The sequence below is a fragment of the Orbicella franksi genome, chromosome 6 (genome assembly GCF_964199315.1).
Source record: "Orbicella franksi chromosome 6, jaOrbFran1.1, whole genome shotgun sequence".
Taxonomy (NCBI): domain Eukaryota; kingdom Metazoa; phylum Cnidaria; class Anthozoa; order Scleractinia; family Merulinidae; genus Orbicella; species Orbicella franksi.
In genome coordinates, this window is record NC_138150.1 from 5754318 (window position 1) to 5769667 (window position 15350).

At 41.0% G+C, this 15350-nt stretch overlaps 2 protein-coding genes across 2 annotated transcripts; both read left to right on the forward strand.

Moving 5' to 3' along the window:
- Nucleotides 1-274: 274 nt before the first annotated feature.
- LOC145490145 (solute carrier family 49 member 4 homolog) lies at nucleotides 275-9402 on the forward strand. The gene is made up of 3 exons (XM_081469254.1): nucleotides 275-1628; nucleotides 5175-5862; nucleotides 7147-9402. Exons 1-3 carry the CDS (start codon nucleotides 1289-1291, stop codon nucleotides 7562-7564), a joined length of 1446 nt encoding a protein of 481 aa, XP_081325380.1. The 5' UTR covers nucleotides 275-1288; the 3' UTR covers nucleotides 7565-9402.
- Nucleotides 9403-9780: 378 nt separating this feature from the next.
- Nucleotides 9781-14968, forward strand: LOC145490954 (solute carrier family 49 member 4 homolog). The gene is made up of 3 exons (XM_081470072.1): nucleotides 9781-10621; nucleotides 12354-13041; nucleotides 14447-14968. The coding sequence occupies exons 1-3, from the start codon at nucleotides 10282-10284 to the stop codon at nucleotides 14862-14864; spliced, it is 1446 nt and encodes a 481-aa protein (XP_081326198.1). The 5' UTR covers nucleotides 9781-10281; the 3' UTR covers nucleotides 14865-14968.
- Nucleotides 14969-15350: the final 382 nt, after the last annotated feature.

Here is a 15350-nt window from a genome sequence, read left to right on the forward strand (position 1 = left end):
CCCATACAGACCGACTTAGCTCGGTTAATAAGATGTTTATTATATGGCAAAGAAGAAAACTTTACTTCGTTTTTAATTTAATGTAACTGGTTTGCTGACAGTTTGCTTGCGAACGGCGATGAGCTTAACTTAAACCTGCCGAAAATTTGCTCGTCCTCTTTAATTTTTTTTTTGTCATCAGGCTTTTTGGCACTTCCATAAATGAATGAGAAGAAAATAAAAGAAAATGGTGAACATTTTTGTATTTTAGTTTGCTATTTTTTCAACGCAAAATGAAACCGGTCTGGCTAGATGCCGGTCTAAATGGGAAAATCTAGACCGCGGTCAACATCGATTTCAACCAATCAAATTCATGAATTCGGTAGTTCCCAGTCTTTGTGAGACACAGCCATATAGTAATCTCCCATACAGACCTCCTGCTCGGTTAATAAGAGCTCAATATTAAAATCGTATACAACGCCTTGTGATATTTGTCCTGGAAAAGTTCCATAGCTCTGTGCATGTTGAGATGCTTGTAGTCCTAGTGTTGAGCGTCTAACATAAGCTTTTCTAATGCAGCTCAATCCCGCATTCCGCCACTATTTTTCGCTCAATCTCGCTATCCCGCCCTACACAGCCCAGGGTAACGTCTTGAAATCGGCTCCGCCACGTTTTTTATAGGCGTGGACCATGGTTGAGTATGAGACCGCGAAAACTCCACGGTTCCCATTCAGTCCCAACCGGCTCTCGGCTCGAGATTACTCGGTTCCTGGAACTGAGATTCCCGGCGAATTCCGGAAGTCAGCCAAACTAACTCCTTTTCCAAATTTATTCAAAAAGTTCAGAATTTTTTCGCAAATGGTAACAGGCACTACTTAATAAGCAACAGACCACTCTTTCTATGGGTTTACCGGCGCAATTAACCCACGCGAGGTGTTGGGAGAACACGAGAAAGCTTGTAAAAGGTAACTACTATCTATTTATAGTTTTCAGTAAAGAACTGCCTTTATAGTTTTGTATAAAAAAAACCCGTGACCTGCATGCGCCCTGTACTATAAACTCCTCTATAAAGACTAAAGAAACGAAGGATTTTTAGAGACCTGAAGACATTCTAAGAAGAGATTAGTTGCATTTTTCTTCTTTATCTCCAGCATCGCGCCGGCCAAAATGAGCTAAATTTCGCTCCCGTCGAAGTCTTTTTGTCCCACATCGCGCCGAATTTAAACTGTAAAGGTTTGTACAGCTTCCGACAGGCGCCATCAATGCGATCAATGCCACCACAATTATACCTGTAGCTACAGAGAATCACATGCACTGGTATTGTCGCGGATTTATAGGAATGAAGGAATCAGGAGAAGACTCTAGACTTCTGGGAAGCCAGTCTGAATACCCTTCACCCAGCACATCATCAACGATAGTGTCAACTGGAGTAGAATGCAAGGTTTACAAGACAAGATGGTATGTCTTGTTCGTATTCACGGCAGAGGTCTTTATTTACAATCTGACATGGAATACATGGAGCCCGATTCAAGAGCCTTGCAAAGTTGCTTTCGGATGGACAGATTTTGACCTTCTTTTACTGTCTTCATGGGCTGCAATCGCTCTTCTTGCCACCTCGTTGCCATTGATTTGGCTGATGGATTCAAAAGGTTGGTATTAACATCATCAATCATGCTCAACTTTGAGTTGGTAATTAGAAGTCACATCGTGTTGCCATTTCCATTGCATTTCTATTGAGGGCTCACGGCCAACAAGTTAGCATGGGTGTCATTTCGGCGTTTAATCGGAGCGCTAGCTATTTGGGTATAACTTTTTATATAAGAAATATATTTGATAAGAATATCCCGAATATGGAGGCTTAAATTTTTAACTCAACTGTGTACAATTCTTCCTTTCTCTCAAAGGAAAAACTAGGCAAAAAACAACAAAAATAGCACAAGTCGTATGCTTGATGCTAATAGCATTTCTGGAGAAGTTATGTGTATCCCATCAGGCTTTATTTATCAATCTGACTCCAACATTATTTCAACGCCATCAAGACACCAAACACTTGTAATTACTAGTCCAATACATTCTAAAACGTGGATGTTATACGCTAAAATCCAAGAACATTGGAATATTTTCAATCTAAAATCGGCAGAAAAATAAGAATATTCAGTCCAGGCCAGAAAAAAAAAACAGTATCCTTTAAAAAAAAGAGTGTGACTGGAGCGACCAGTGTCAAGAACATGCACAAAAAACCTGAAAACAGTTCAAACAGGTTTAACTGGAGAATCGTCTTAGTTACTCAGTTTGTGTCGCTCCGAGTCGAAAGTCCAACTGGAGGCTCAGCTCTAAACTCTAACTCGAGATCGAAATTATCCGACACGAGATAACCCCGAGGCCGGGTCCGGTCCCGACACCACAAAAACAATTCATCAATAACTTTTAATTCTTTAATTCTCTATTCTGCGTTTTTTTGATCTTTTGTGATGCTGGCAAGCGACATCCTTTCCTTGGAGCCGGTGGTTCACGATTCATTCTTGAATAGAGACTAGGAGCACTGGCAAGAAGATATTGATTTTTGCCTCGCTCGTTTCCACGTGACCGGTGGTGCTGCAGTCCTATGTTTGTATCTAACATTCTAAAGCGTCATCACCTATGCATACATTGCGGGCCGTTAGTAACATGTGATGGGCTCCTGACAAGAGATTGGGACATAATCTACTGGCTCGGTTAGAAATTAAAAGTAAGATTACAAGTAGTAACGCAGCATATTGCCTACATTAGTCAATTTAGAAATGGCTATAGAAATAAAAGACGAAATACTACTTATCCGTGACTTCTTTGTTGGCAACCGTTTGTTTTTAAGATCATATTTGATGGTCTTTCCGTTGCGTGACGTCACCCTAGGGGGATTCCCGCATAGTATGGAGTACTTACATTAAACACCTTCACTTTTCGGAAGACTGCGGGCGGACCGTCTATGCGAGAAACAAGGGAAAAAGTAGATGTTTAAAGTGCCACTGAAACGAAATTTTCGGACTCTCTTTTTTTAGCCCAATGTATAGTTTCAAACGTGCTTAAAATAATGGTGAACTTTATTTCTGTCAAATCCTAACGGAAAGTGCTCTTTTTAGCTGCTGAAATCGACTTTTTGGAGCAAAACTGTGTCCGGGCTCTGGAACCGAGTTTAAGGACCTTGTGAAGTCACTGGTTGTATTCACGCAAGAAGCGCTTAAGATTCTCTCTTGTTTTCACTTGATTCATTTAAGTTTATTCTTCATATTGTCGATACCTACTAGTTTCCTACCTTGTAATTTCAGTCCAGCCTTGACAGGAAATACACATCATAAACGTTGGAGGGCGCCAAAGAATGTAGATTCACCAAAATGAATGCTACAGATTAGAACAGCTCAGTATACTTTTCGAACATCTTGAGTACTCGATTGGAGATTTCGAAGACGAGTGTGGCAACTCTTGTATCACGTCCTGAAGCCTAAACACGATATTTCGTCGTCTGTTTTCAGCCTGGTTCTGAAATTTGGATTCTCACGTTTATCTAAGGTCTATTAACAAGGTTCGAATATATCCTCGGCAACTTTGCTGCATTAAAAGCCGTAAGCGTATCAGCCATCCGCACAACCATGAAGTTATTAACGGTCCACAAGCTTTGAGTCGAGTACTTCTTTGCACACAGAGAGCATCTTTTTATGATACTAATAAGTGAGAGTACTTGTGGTAGACAAAATGTATCTTTGAAAATTGTGATCCGCAGCAGGGTTTCCTTTATCGCCGCATACGTATCAGTGTAAACAAAGCGGGAATTTCGCTTCTCTTTTACACATATCTCCCAATTGTAATATTTCACGGCCGATGGATAACTTGGAGTTCTTTAGCACATACTTATGTCTATGATCTTCATTTAATAGTATTCAAGTTCAAAGCAATTCGTTAAACGTCACTAGTTTATTATTTAGTCGAAGGTTTATTAAACAGAATTTGAACTAATTTGCATATATGACCTTTCTCCGCTGACATTGTCACGCTTTCTCTCGTTTCCTGAAAACATATAATTGTAGGGTTATGGCAGCTAAGTTTACCTTTATAGTTTAAATTCGCTCCCTCATATAAAAGAAGAGGGTTTCTTAAATTGTTGCTGTTGTGATAACTTGCAGGATGTAGCAGATACAACTAGACTAAAGGTCACTGTGGCACAATCTCGTCCGCGGTGAAACTCACAAAGCGTCCGGTTTCCTCGAAGCGAAGCGACTCGAAAACTCGAAACGTTGTTGCTACGATTCGTGCAGCAGCACTCCGGATAATATTTTCAAAAGCCGCTTTCTCTTGTTTTCATGTCTTTTAACTTTATGAGTGTAGATATTGTTTAATTGAGTGCTGGCCATTTCACTAAGAGTCCCGATCATTTTGTGATCTAAGAACTCCCACTCGTTTGCTTGCTTACATAAAATATCCAATTAAATAGACTGAAAAGCCCCAGGATCGACCCTCCACCTCTTCGTGTCTAAGGCTACTGTTATTATCTGCTTTACAGCCCTGAGATGTCCTTAAGATGTTTTTTGGGGGGGCTTCGAACAGTATTCTCTTCTCCCATAATCACTCTAAATTTTCAGCGCGGCATGAGAGCAATACAACCAGTGACGTCACTAGGCTGTTTTGGCCGCGCCAAGATGGCCGCCAATTTTGGGCTTAACCAGCCAATTTCGAACGGCTGAAAAAGCAGTTTTCGCTTACCGTATGCGAAAAAAAGTCTGCAGTGTTTCCAAGTAAGGTTGAAACTTTATTACTAAGCAAAAATCTCACATACGAAAATTTCGTTTCAGTGGCACTTTAAGAGCAGGCTACTGCTAGAGTGAGCTGAATTATGAAGTTCACAGTTAATCAATCTGTGGCAATCAGCAGTAAACAGTCTATCAACAATGGGGCATATACAAAGTGGAGCTTACGAAAATTGGATCATGTGTACTAAAGACACCCGCGGTCGGGTGTCGATCGACAATCCTCGATCTACACTCCACAAAGAAATTGCTGCAAGACAGAGCAAGACTGGAATAATTATTATTGAAACGTGTAGCGATTAGACGGTTATATTTCTCTTTTGTATGAAAAACCTTCCCAAACACTAATTTACTTTCACCCGAAGCAATAATATTTGTCCTTGTAGTTCTGTAACACGAAACACCTCTCTTTAATAGGACTGAGAGTCTCTGTGCTTCTAACAACCTTTTTGGCAGTTCTCGGCAAGGGCCTTCAAGCTGTACCATTTGATGACACTACAATGAGAACAATTTTTATTAACTTGGGCCAGTTCCTTTGCATGGCTACCGGGACTGTGGCCCTTGGTGCTCCACCCCTGATATCTGCAACATGGTTCCCTCCAAGTGAACGTACAACTGCGACTGCCATTGGCACATTGGTTGGATATTGTGGAATTGCTTCGGCCTTTGCGGTGGGACCTGCCATGGTATCCGGTGTGGTTGCGAAACCCAATGTCAGCAATGCGTCAATTTCTAATAACACTCAAGACCTAGCAAAACTGATAGATCAACAATTAATATGGTACACATATTTTCAACTTGCTTTATGTACAGTTGTATTTTTGTGTGCACTCGTTCACTTTCCTGCAAGGCCACCACTTCCTCCCAGTCTGACCTCTTCAGTACCTTGTAGAGTGAGCACCAAAGCTTCACTGAAAAAGGTTATGAAAAACCGCCAGTTCTTGTGGTTGACAACAATAACGGCTCTAACATTTGGTATTTATTACGGCTGGGTATCCATGCTGGATGTTTTCCTGGAGAAGTTCCATGTGGATGCTGTCACTGCTGGATGGCTCGGCTGTTCAGCCATGTTAGCTGGAGTGGCCTCTGGGATAATAGTAGGCAGGTAATATTGAATTAATCTTCACAACCGTTACTGACTAAGTTAATCGTACCATTGGAGTAAATGACTGAAGAGTTGGAGTCAGATTGATAATGGGTTGTGCCCGTGCACATTGTACTTCACTCCCACATTTCTACTAAGATGACCCTAGCTTCCCTACCCCAGGCATAGAACCCTAGATGCTGAACCCTAATACGTACGCTCCTCCAGGATGATCTGAATCACTACTTAGATCATGATGCATCAAAGAAACCGAATTCCCCAGATTGGATTCACGGTTCTTTTGATTCACCATGGTCCAAGTGATGCTGGTTCATTAGTCCTAGCCCAGATCATTCCAAGGGAATGCAACCAAACCGGAACAGTCCCAAGACCACTTGGATCATGGTGCGTCAAAGTAACCGAATGGTCCAGAGTGGATTCATTGGTTTCTTTGATTTGATCCAAGCGATCTTGGATCATTGATCCTGATCCGGATCATTCCTAGGGAATGCAGCCAAAATGGAATAGTCCCAAGACCACTTGGATCATGGTGCATCAACGAAACCAATGAAAGCCTGATCAGTGTGCACTTATTAATTCCTTTGACTTGATCCAAGCGATCTTGAATAATTGATCGTGATTCGGATCATCCCAGAGAAATGCACCCTTAATGGAACGATGTAGCTCGAGTTCTGATTGGGTTCATCATGTTGCTGTGTTGTGAGTTAGTGAACGGCATGCTGGGGTTCATCCTCTGATGTATTGCCATCCCCTCTCCAGGGAGGAGTAGCAATGACAAGGATGAGTGCTAGTCTGATGGCCACTGGACTTGAGTGCAGAATTGTCTACCTCTCCTAACCGAGGTGTACAAGTGGGCACTGGTACACTCATGAAAGGGAGACCCTAATTCAGGGGGCTTAAAAACGCAGTTGCTTTAAGGTAAGAAAAAAAAACAACAACAACAACAACAACAGCAACAAACGATGGGAAGTATGGTGACCTAATGGTTAATGACTCGGACATTGTACCCAGAGGTCTATATGCAAGCCCTGGGTTTGGTCATTTAACTTGTGCTCTTGGGCGAGATGCCGATCCCTTGCGGTCTCTCTCTGCACCAAGCAGCAAAATGCTATTACTCAGGGAAATGTTGAGGGACCTGCGATGGAGAAGCATTTGTTTAAGTTTGAAACTAAGCAATATCACTGGCTACTTCACGAGAGACGTATCCAGAAGCCATATCTAAATATCCCCATTCTGATTCCAAGGATTGGTCTAGACACCTTTGACACCTGCTTTCATATATAGGTGTGCTGACTACGTCAAACACAGAACTAAACAGTTTGTGGTGCTCCTCATGGTTCTCTCAACAATATCTCAACTGGTTTTCAGTTTATCGTGTGCAGGAATCTTGCCATCCACCAAACCACTTCTTTACAGCTCCATCATCTTTGGTGGTTTTTTCTTCAATGGCACATTGCCTCTGTTGTTCGAACTTGCAATGGAATGCGTCTATCCTGTTGGCGGTGGTATCGTTGGTGGTATTGTAATAGAGGCGATGAGTGCGGTGTTATTGCTCTTCGACATAGCTTTCATGCTGCCACATTCTGATATCAAGGGAATGAACTGGGTGTTAACGTCAGTTTACGGAGTTGGTGTTATAGGCATGTTAATTTTTCGAGAAAAGTACACACGCCTTGATTTAGATACTCAGAATGAGACATAGATCCAAAATTAAACTCTTATTGATGACACTTATCTGACCCCATGAAGTACAACATAAGTTCTTGAAAAACTTATGATTAATCTGAATTTTTTTGTCAATCATTATGGTGCTGTGAGAACCAAGTCTTACTATATTCATTGGTCTCTAAGTAACAAAGAGGTGCTGGTTTACTGAATATTACTTGTGAATAATTGAAGTTTTAAAAGTACAAATTGTCTGTTAATCATAACTTAAGGAAAAGATTTTTTATGTGTAGACAAACATGAGACAGAGAATATACATTGTTTCATTGTTAATTATTCAATCAATCAATTAATTAATCGATAGTTGAAAATAGAATTTAAAGAAAGTAATTTTACTGAAGCAAAATAAATTTTGTAAGTAATGTATCAAACACGAAAGACCGTGTTTGACCACATTTCTAAACACCAAGAAGCGAGTCGAAGAGATCACGCGCAGCAGAGTATAGAAATGTAAATGTAAAAATGTAAATCTTATTTGTAGTGGTGATTCACTTAGCTATACAGGCACTAAGCGTAGCTGGTTTACAGGCATGCCACTGAAACAAAGGAAACAAATATTTAAAATAAACGTAACATACCTAAAAATGTCAACTGGCAGGAGGCAGACCAGTTGGCTATTTACAAAGCGTGACCGAGGAGTGTAACTCGGGACTACCGAAACAAATCCCGCTACTGCCAGGGTGGAGGCCCTGAACTCGGGACCTCCTGATTACAACACCAGCGCGCTAAACCACTCGGCCACGCTGCCTCTTGCCAGTATTTTGAGGTGTTTGGAAATGCGGTCAAACAGGGTCTTTCGTGTTTGATATATCTTCTCAATCAAAACTTAAACTAAGGAGAAGAAGGAGGAGTACAATTGTAAACATCTATACTAATTAAGATCAGATATCCAAACACCGTCACGGCTGCTCGTCACGGCATGATTTCCTTTGTTTAAATTTGATGAATTATTAAGGAGTTTGAGAATATTGGTTAACTCTCTCGTCGGCCAATAAAGCAACCCTGCTATCGCTGTTGACCTCTGTTTGTTGTACTGCATAAGGGAGGAAATTAAAAACCCTCTGGGGTGTGAAATCTCTGCCAGTAACTTGTTTGTTCCAGGAGGCACAGAGAAACAACCATTTACAAATCATTGTTCTTCTGGAGAAATTGGCCTTTCATGGCTCAAATTTCCATGTTCCAGAAGTTGTCTGAATAAACAATAATGTAAGTGCAACCTTACTTGCAATGAAATTATATTTTTATTTTTTCTGATATTTATAAGTTTGCAGGGTCAAATTTAATTGAGTTGAGTTAATAATGCTAATGAGGATTTACAAGAACACTGATGTAAAAAGAGATTGCCTAATAAAAATGCATGTAACAAATGTATGACAATATCGATAATCAACATTCCTGAAGGAACCAAGTGTGGTCATTAAACTCAAAATTTCTGATAGCAAGAAATCTTTTCCCTGCTTTTTTGACAACCCAAATTGATCAGTCAGGCCCGGGCGACAGACCGTGGAAAACAACGAAAAAAGGGTTTAAAACTTCGTTAATTTTAATCTCAAACGTAACCGGAGTCGGCGTAAAATTTTTGCCGTGGAAAAAAAAGATTAAGCTTTATATGACGATTAACTTCTGGTCCTTTTCTCCCTTGCAAATTTCCATGTATAAGTTGAATGAAAAGATATTCGTGTTATTGATATCTCAGCCAATGAGAGGCAAAACTGTTCATTGCATTTGTTATCGCTAGAGTTCCAGGTTCTCTAGTTCCCGCGTAGAGCTGCCATAGATCGGGAAACGTGGTTTAGCGGTACAATAGAACATATAGGTTTAGCAACTCTATTGTCCAATCAGAGCGTGCGTGGTATCTCAGTTACTTTATAACGGAAAGTACACCACTCGTAAAATTCATACGAAACCACATCCGGGAATCAAGTGGGGTATTTTCCATATCCACACTAGTGAAGATATCGGTGATTTCACTAATATCAAGTTTGTCTCTTAAATTGTACTTAAATTCGCTGGTGTACCATCGGAACATCTTCAGGTCTTCCTTGAAAGTCTTCGGTAATCTTCGTCAATCTTCGGCAATTCGGAAATTTTCAGAAAATGTTCGGCAACGTTCGTGTGACCTTTGGACAAGTTTTGAAGAATCTTCCTAAATCTTCGGAAAGTGGTGAGAAATCTTCGGAAAATCGTCAAAAACGCCGTCAGTATGTCTATATAATAAAAAGAATACTACAAGTTAACTCAAAGATATGAATTTTATGTTCTCGTAGCAGGAACAATATCCCACTCGTTCCCTGTGCTCACTCGTGAGATATTTTTCTTGCCACTCGAACATAAAATCATATCTTCTCGCCACCGAGTAATATCCTCTATTTACAGTTTTGTATAAAATACCCGTGACCTGCATGAGCCATGTGGTGTAATGTAAGCTCCCCTATAAAGACTATAAAGAAACGAAGCATTTTTAGAGATCTCAAGACATTTTAAGAAGCGAATAGGTGTAATTTTCTCCTTTTCCTCCAGCATCGCGCCGAAGTATTTCTATCCCGCATCCCGCCGAATGTTTTTTTTTTTGCGTCCACGCCGAGAGCCTCTTCGCAGGCTAGCCATTAAACGGCAAAGGTTTGTATAGCTTTGACAGGGCTATTACGGACCGTCAATGCCACCGCAATTATACCTGTAGCTACAGACAATCACATGCACTGGTATTGTCGCGGATTTATAGGAATGAAGCAGTCAGAAGAAAACTCTAGACTTCTGGGAAGCCAGTCTGAATACCCTTCACCCAGCACATCACCAACGGTAGTGTCAACTGGAGTAGAATGCAAGGTTTACAAGACAAGATGGTATGTCTTGTTCGTATTCACGGGAGAGGTCTTTATTTACAATCTGACATGGAATACATGGAGCCCGATTCAAGAGCCTTGCAAAGTTGCTTTCGGATGGACAGATTTTGACCTTCTTTTACTGTCTTCATGGGCTGCAATCGCTCTTCTTGCCACCTCGTTGCCATTGATTTGGCTGATGGATTCAAAAGGTTGGTATTAACATCATCAATCATGCTCAACTTTGAGTTGGTAATTAGAAGTCATATCGTGTTGCCATTTCCATTGCATTTCTATTGAGGGATCACGGCCAACAAGTTAGCATGGGTGTCATTTCGGCGTTTAATCGGAGCGCTAACTAGCTATTTGGGTATAACTTTTTATATAAGAAATATATTTGATAAGAATATCTCGAATATCTTTTTACTAAACTGAATACAATTCTTCCTTTCTCTTAAAGGAAAAAAAACAAAAGCAACACTAGTCGTATACTTGATGCTCATAGCATTTCTGGAAGAGATTAGGTGTGTCATCAGGCTTTATTGATCAGTCCGGCTCCAAAATTACTTCAACGCCATCAAGACACCAAACACGTGATTACTACTCCAATACATTTTAAAACGTGGATGTTAAACGCTAAAATCCAAGAACATTGGAACGTGGATGTTATGCACTAAAATCCAGAAACATTGGAATATTTTCAATCTAAAATCGGCAGGAAAATAAGAATATTCAGCCTGGGCCGGAAAAAAACAATATTCTTATTAAAAAAAAGAGTGTGACTGGAGCGCTTCTAAGTTAACCAGAAAAGTGTTCAAGAACACAAAAGAACACCTGTGTCGCTCCGAGTCGAAAGTCCAACTCGATGCTCAGCTAACTCGAGATCGGGATTCTGACCGGGTTCAAATTCTAACTCGAGATCGAGATTATCCGGCACGAGATAATCCCGAGGCCGGGTTCTGAAACCACAAAAACAATTCAGCAATAACTTTTAATTCTTTAATTCTCTATTCTGCGTTTTTTAATCTTTTGTGATGTTGACAAGCGACATTCTTTCCTTGGACCCGGTGGTTCACGATTCATTCTTAAACAGAGACGAGGAACACTGGCAAGAAGATGTTGATTTTTGCCTCGCTCGTTTCCACGTGACCGGTGGTGCTGCAGTCCTATGTTTGTAGCTAACATTCTAAAGCGTCATCACCTATGCATACATTGCGTGGGGTCTATTAATTGCGTAGGTTCCATAGTAACATGTGATGGGCTCCTGACAAGAGATTGGGACATAATCTACTGGCTCGGTTAGAAATTAAAAGTAAGATTACAAGTAGTAGCGCAGCATAATGCCTACATTAGTCAATTTAGAAATGGCTATAGAAATAAAAGACGAAATACTGCTTATCCGTGACTTCTTTGTTGGCAACCGTTTGTTTTAAGATCATATTTGATGGCCTTTCCGTTGCGTGACAACGACATTCTAGGGGGATTCCCGCATAGTATGAGTACTTACATTTAACACCTTCACTTTTCGGTAGACTGCGCGCGGACCGTTTATGCGAGAAACAAAGGAAAAAGTAGATGTCTAAGAGCAGGCTACTGCTAGAGTGGGCTGAATTATGAAGTTTACTGTTAATCAATCTGTGGCAATCAGCAGTAAACAGTCTATCAACAATGGGGCATGTACAAAGTGGAGCTTGCGAAAATTGGATCGTGTCTACTAAAGACATCCGAGGTCGAGTGTCGATCGATAACCCTCGATCGACTCTCCACAAAGAAATTGCTGCAAGACAGAGCAAGACTGGAATAATTATTATTGAAACGTGTAGCGATTAGACGGTTATATTACTCTTTTGTATGAAAAACCTTCCCAAACACTAATTTACTTTCACTCGAAGCAATAATATTTGTCCTTGTAGTTCTGTAACACGAAACACCTCTCTTAAATAGGACTGAGAGTCTCTGTGCTTCTAACAACCTTTTTGGCAGTTCTCGGCAAGGGCCTTCAAGCTATACCACTTGATGACACTACAATGAGAACAATTTTTATTAACTTGGGCCAGTTCCTTTGCATGGCTACCGGGACTGTGGCCCTTGGTGCTCCACCCCTGGTATCTGCAACATGGTTCCCTCCAAGTGAACGTACAACTGCGACTGCCATTGGCACATTGGTTGGATATTGTGGAATTGCTTCGGCCTTTGCGGTGGGACCTGCCATGGTATCCGGTGTTATTGCGCAAACCAATGTCAGCAATGCGCCAATTTCTAATAACACTCAAGACCTAGCAAAACTGATAGATCAACAATTAATATGGTACACATATTTTCAACTTGCTTTATGTACAGTTGTATTTTTGTGTGCACTCGTTCACTTTCCTGCAAGGCCACCACTTCCTCCCAGTCTGACCTCTTCAGTACCTTGTAGAGTGAGCACCAAAGCTTCACTGAAAAAGGTTATGAAAAACCGCCAGTTCTTGTGGTTGACAACAATAAGGGCTCTAACATTTGGTGTTTATTATGGCTGGGTGTCCATGCTGGATGTTTTCCTGGAGAAGTTTCATGTGGATGCTGTCACTGCTGGATGGCTCGGCTGTTCAGCCATGTTAGCTGGAGTGGCCTCTGGGATAATAGTAGGCAGGTAATATTGAATTAATCTTCACAACCGTTACTGATTAAGTTAATCGTACCATTAGAGTAAATGACTGAAGGGTTGGAGTCAGACTGATAATGAGTTGTTCTCGTGCACAAGATACTTCACTCCCAAATTTATACTAAGATGGCCCTAGGTTCCTTACGCAAGGCATGGTACCCTTCATGCTGTCCCCTAATACGTGCGTTCCTCTGGAATGATCCGAATCACCACTTGGATCATGGATTATCAAAGAAAGCGAATGGCCTGGAGTAGATGGATTCACGGTTCTTTTGATTCACCATGGTCCAAGTGATCGGCATGGATCATTAATCCTGACCCAGATCATTCCCAGGGAATGCAGCCAAAATAGAATAGTCCCAAGGCCACTTGGATCATGGCGCATGCCAGATCAGTGTGGATTCATTGGTTCCTTGGACTTGATCCAAGCAATCTTGGATCAGTGATCCTGATCCAGATCATTCCTAAGGAATACAGCCAAATTGGAATAGTCCCAAGGCCACTTGGATCATGGCGCACCAACGGAACCAATGAATGCCCGATCAGTGTGGATTCATTAGTTCCTTTGACCTGATCCAAGTGATCTTAGATCATTGATCCTGATCCACATTATTCCCGAGGAATGCAGCCAAAATGGAATAGTCTCAGAACCACTTGGATCAGACTGCGTCGACGGAACCAATGAATGGCCGATCAGTGTGCACTCATTGGTTCCTTTGACTTGATCCAAGCGATCTGGGATCGCTGATCTTGATCCAGATCATCCCAGAGGAATGCACCCTGAATCGAACGATGCAGCTCGAGTTCTGACCGGGTTCATCATCATGTTGTGTTGTAAATGTTACTGAAGTGAATACTGGGGTTCATCCTCTGATGTATCGGCATCCCCTTGCCAGGGAGAAGTAGCAATGCCAGGGATGATGGCCACTGGGCTTGAATGCACAATTGTCTACTTCTCCTAACCCAGGTGTACAAGTGGGCACTGGTAAATCATGAAAGGGAGACCCTAATTCAGGGGGCTTAAAAACGCAGTTGCTATAAGGTAAGAAAAAACAACAACAGCAACAGCAACAAACAGTGGGAAGTATGGTGGCCTAATGGTTTATGACCCGGACATTTTACTCAAAGGTCTATATGCAAGCCCTGGGTTTGACCATTTAACTTATGCTCTTTGGCGAGATGCCTAACCCTTGCAGTGCCTCTCTGCACCAAGCGGTAAAATGTTATTGCTCGGGGAAATGCTGAGGGACCTGCGATGGAGAAGCATTTGTTTGAAACTAAGAATTACTACTAGCTACTTCACGAGAGACGTATCCAGAAGCCATATCTAAATCTCCCCAATCTGATTCCAAGGATTGGTCTTGACACCTTTGACACCTGCTTTCATTTACAGGTGTGCTGACTACGTCAAACACAGAACTAAACAGTTTGTGGTGCTCCTCATGGTTCTCTCAACAATATCTCAACTGGTTTTCAGTTTATCCTGTGCAGGAATCTTGCCATCCACCAAACCACTTCTTTATAGCTCCATCATCTTTGGTGGTTTTTTCTTCAATGGCACATTGCCTCTGTTGTTCGAACTTGCAATGGAATGCGTCTATCCTGTTGGCGGTGGTATCGTTGGTGGTATTGTGATAGAGGCGATGAGTGTGGTGTTATTGCTCTTCGACATAGCTTTCATGCTGCTACATTCTGATATCAAGGGAATGAACTGGGTGTTAACGTCAGTTTACGGAGTTGGTGTTATAGGCATGTTAATTTTTCGAGAAAAGTACACACGCCTTGATTTAGATACTCAGATTGAAACATAGATTCAGAATTTGACGCTTATTGATGACACTTATCTGACCCCATGAAGTACAACATAAGTTCTTGAAAAACTTATGATTAATCTGTATTTTTTGTCAATCATTATGGTGCTGTGAGAATCAAGCCTTACTATATTCATTGGTCTCTAATTAAGTAACAAAGAGGTGCTGGTTTACTGAATATTACTTGTGAACAATGGAAGTTTTAAAAGTACAAATTGTCTGTTAATCATAACTTAAGGAAAATATATTTTGTGTAGACAAACATGAGACAGAGAATATACATTGTTCCATTGTTAATTATTCAATCAATCAATTAATTAATCGATAGTTGAAAATAGAATTTAAAGAAAGTAATTTTACTGAAGCAAAATAAATTTTGTAAGTAATGTATCAAACACGAAAGACCGTGTTTGACCACATTTCTAAACACCAAGAAGCGAGTCGAAGAGATCACGCGTAGCGGAGTATAGAAATGTAAATGTAAAA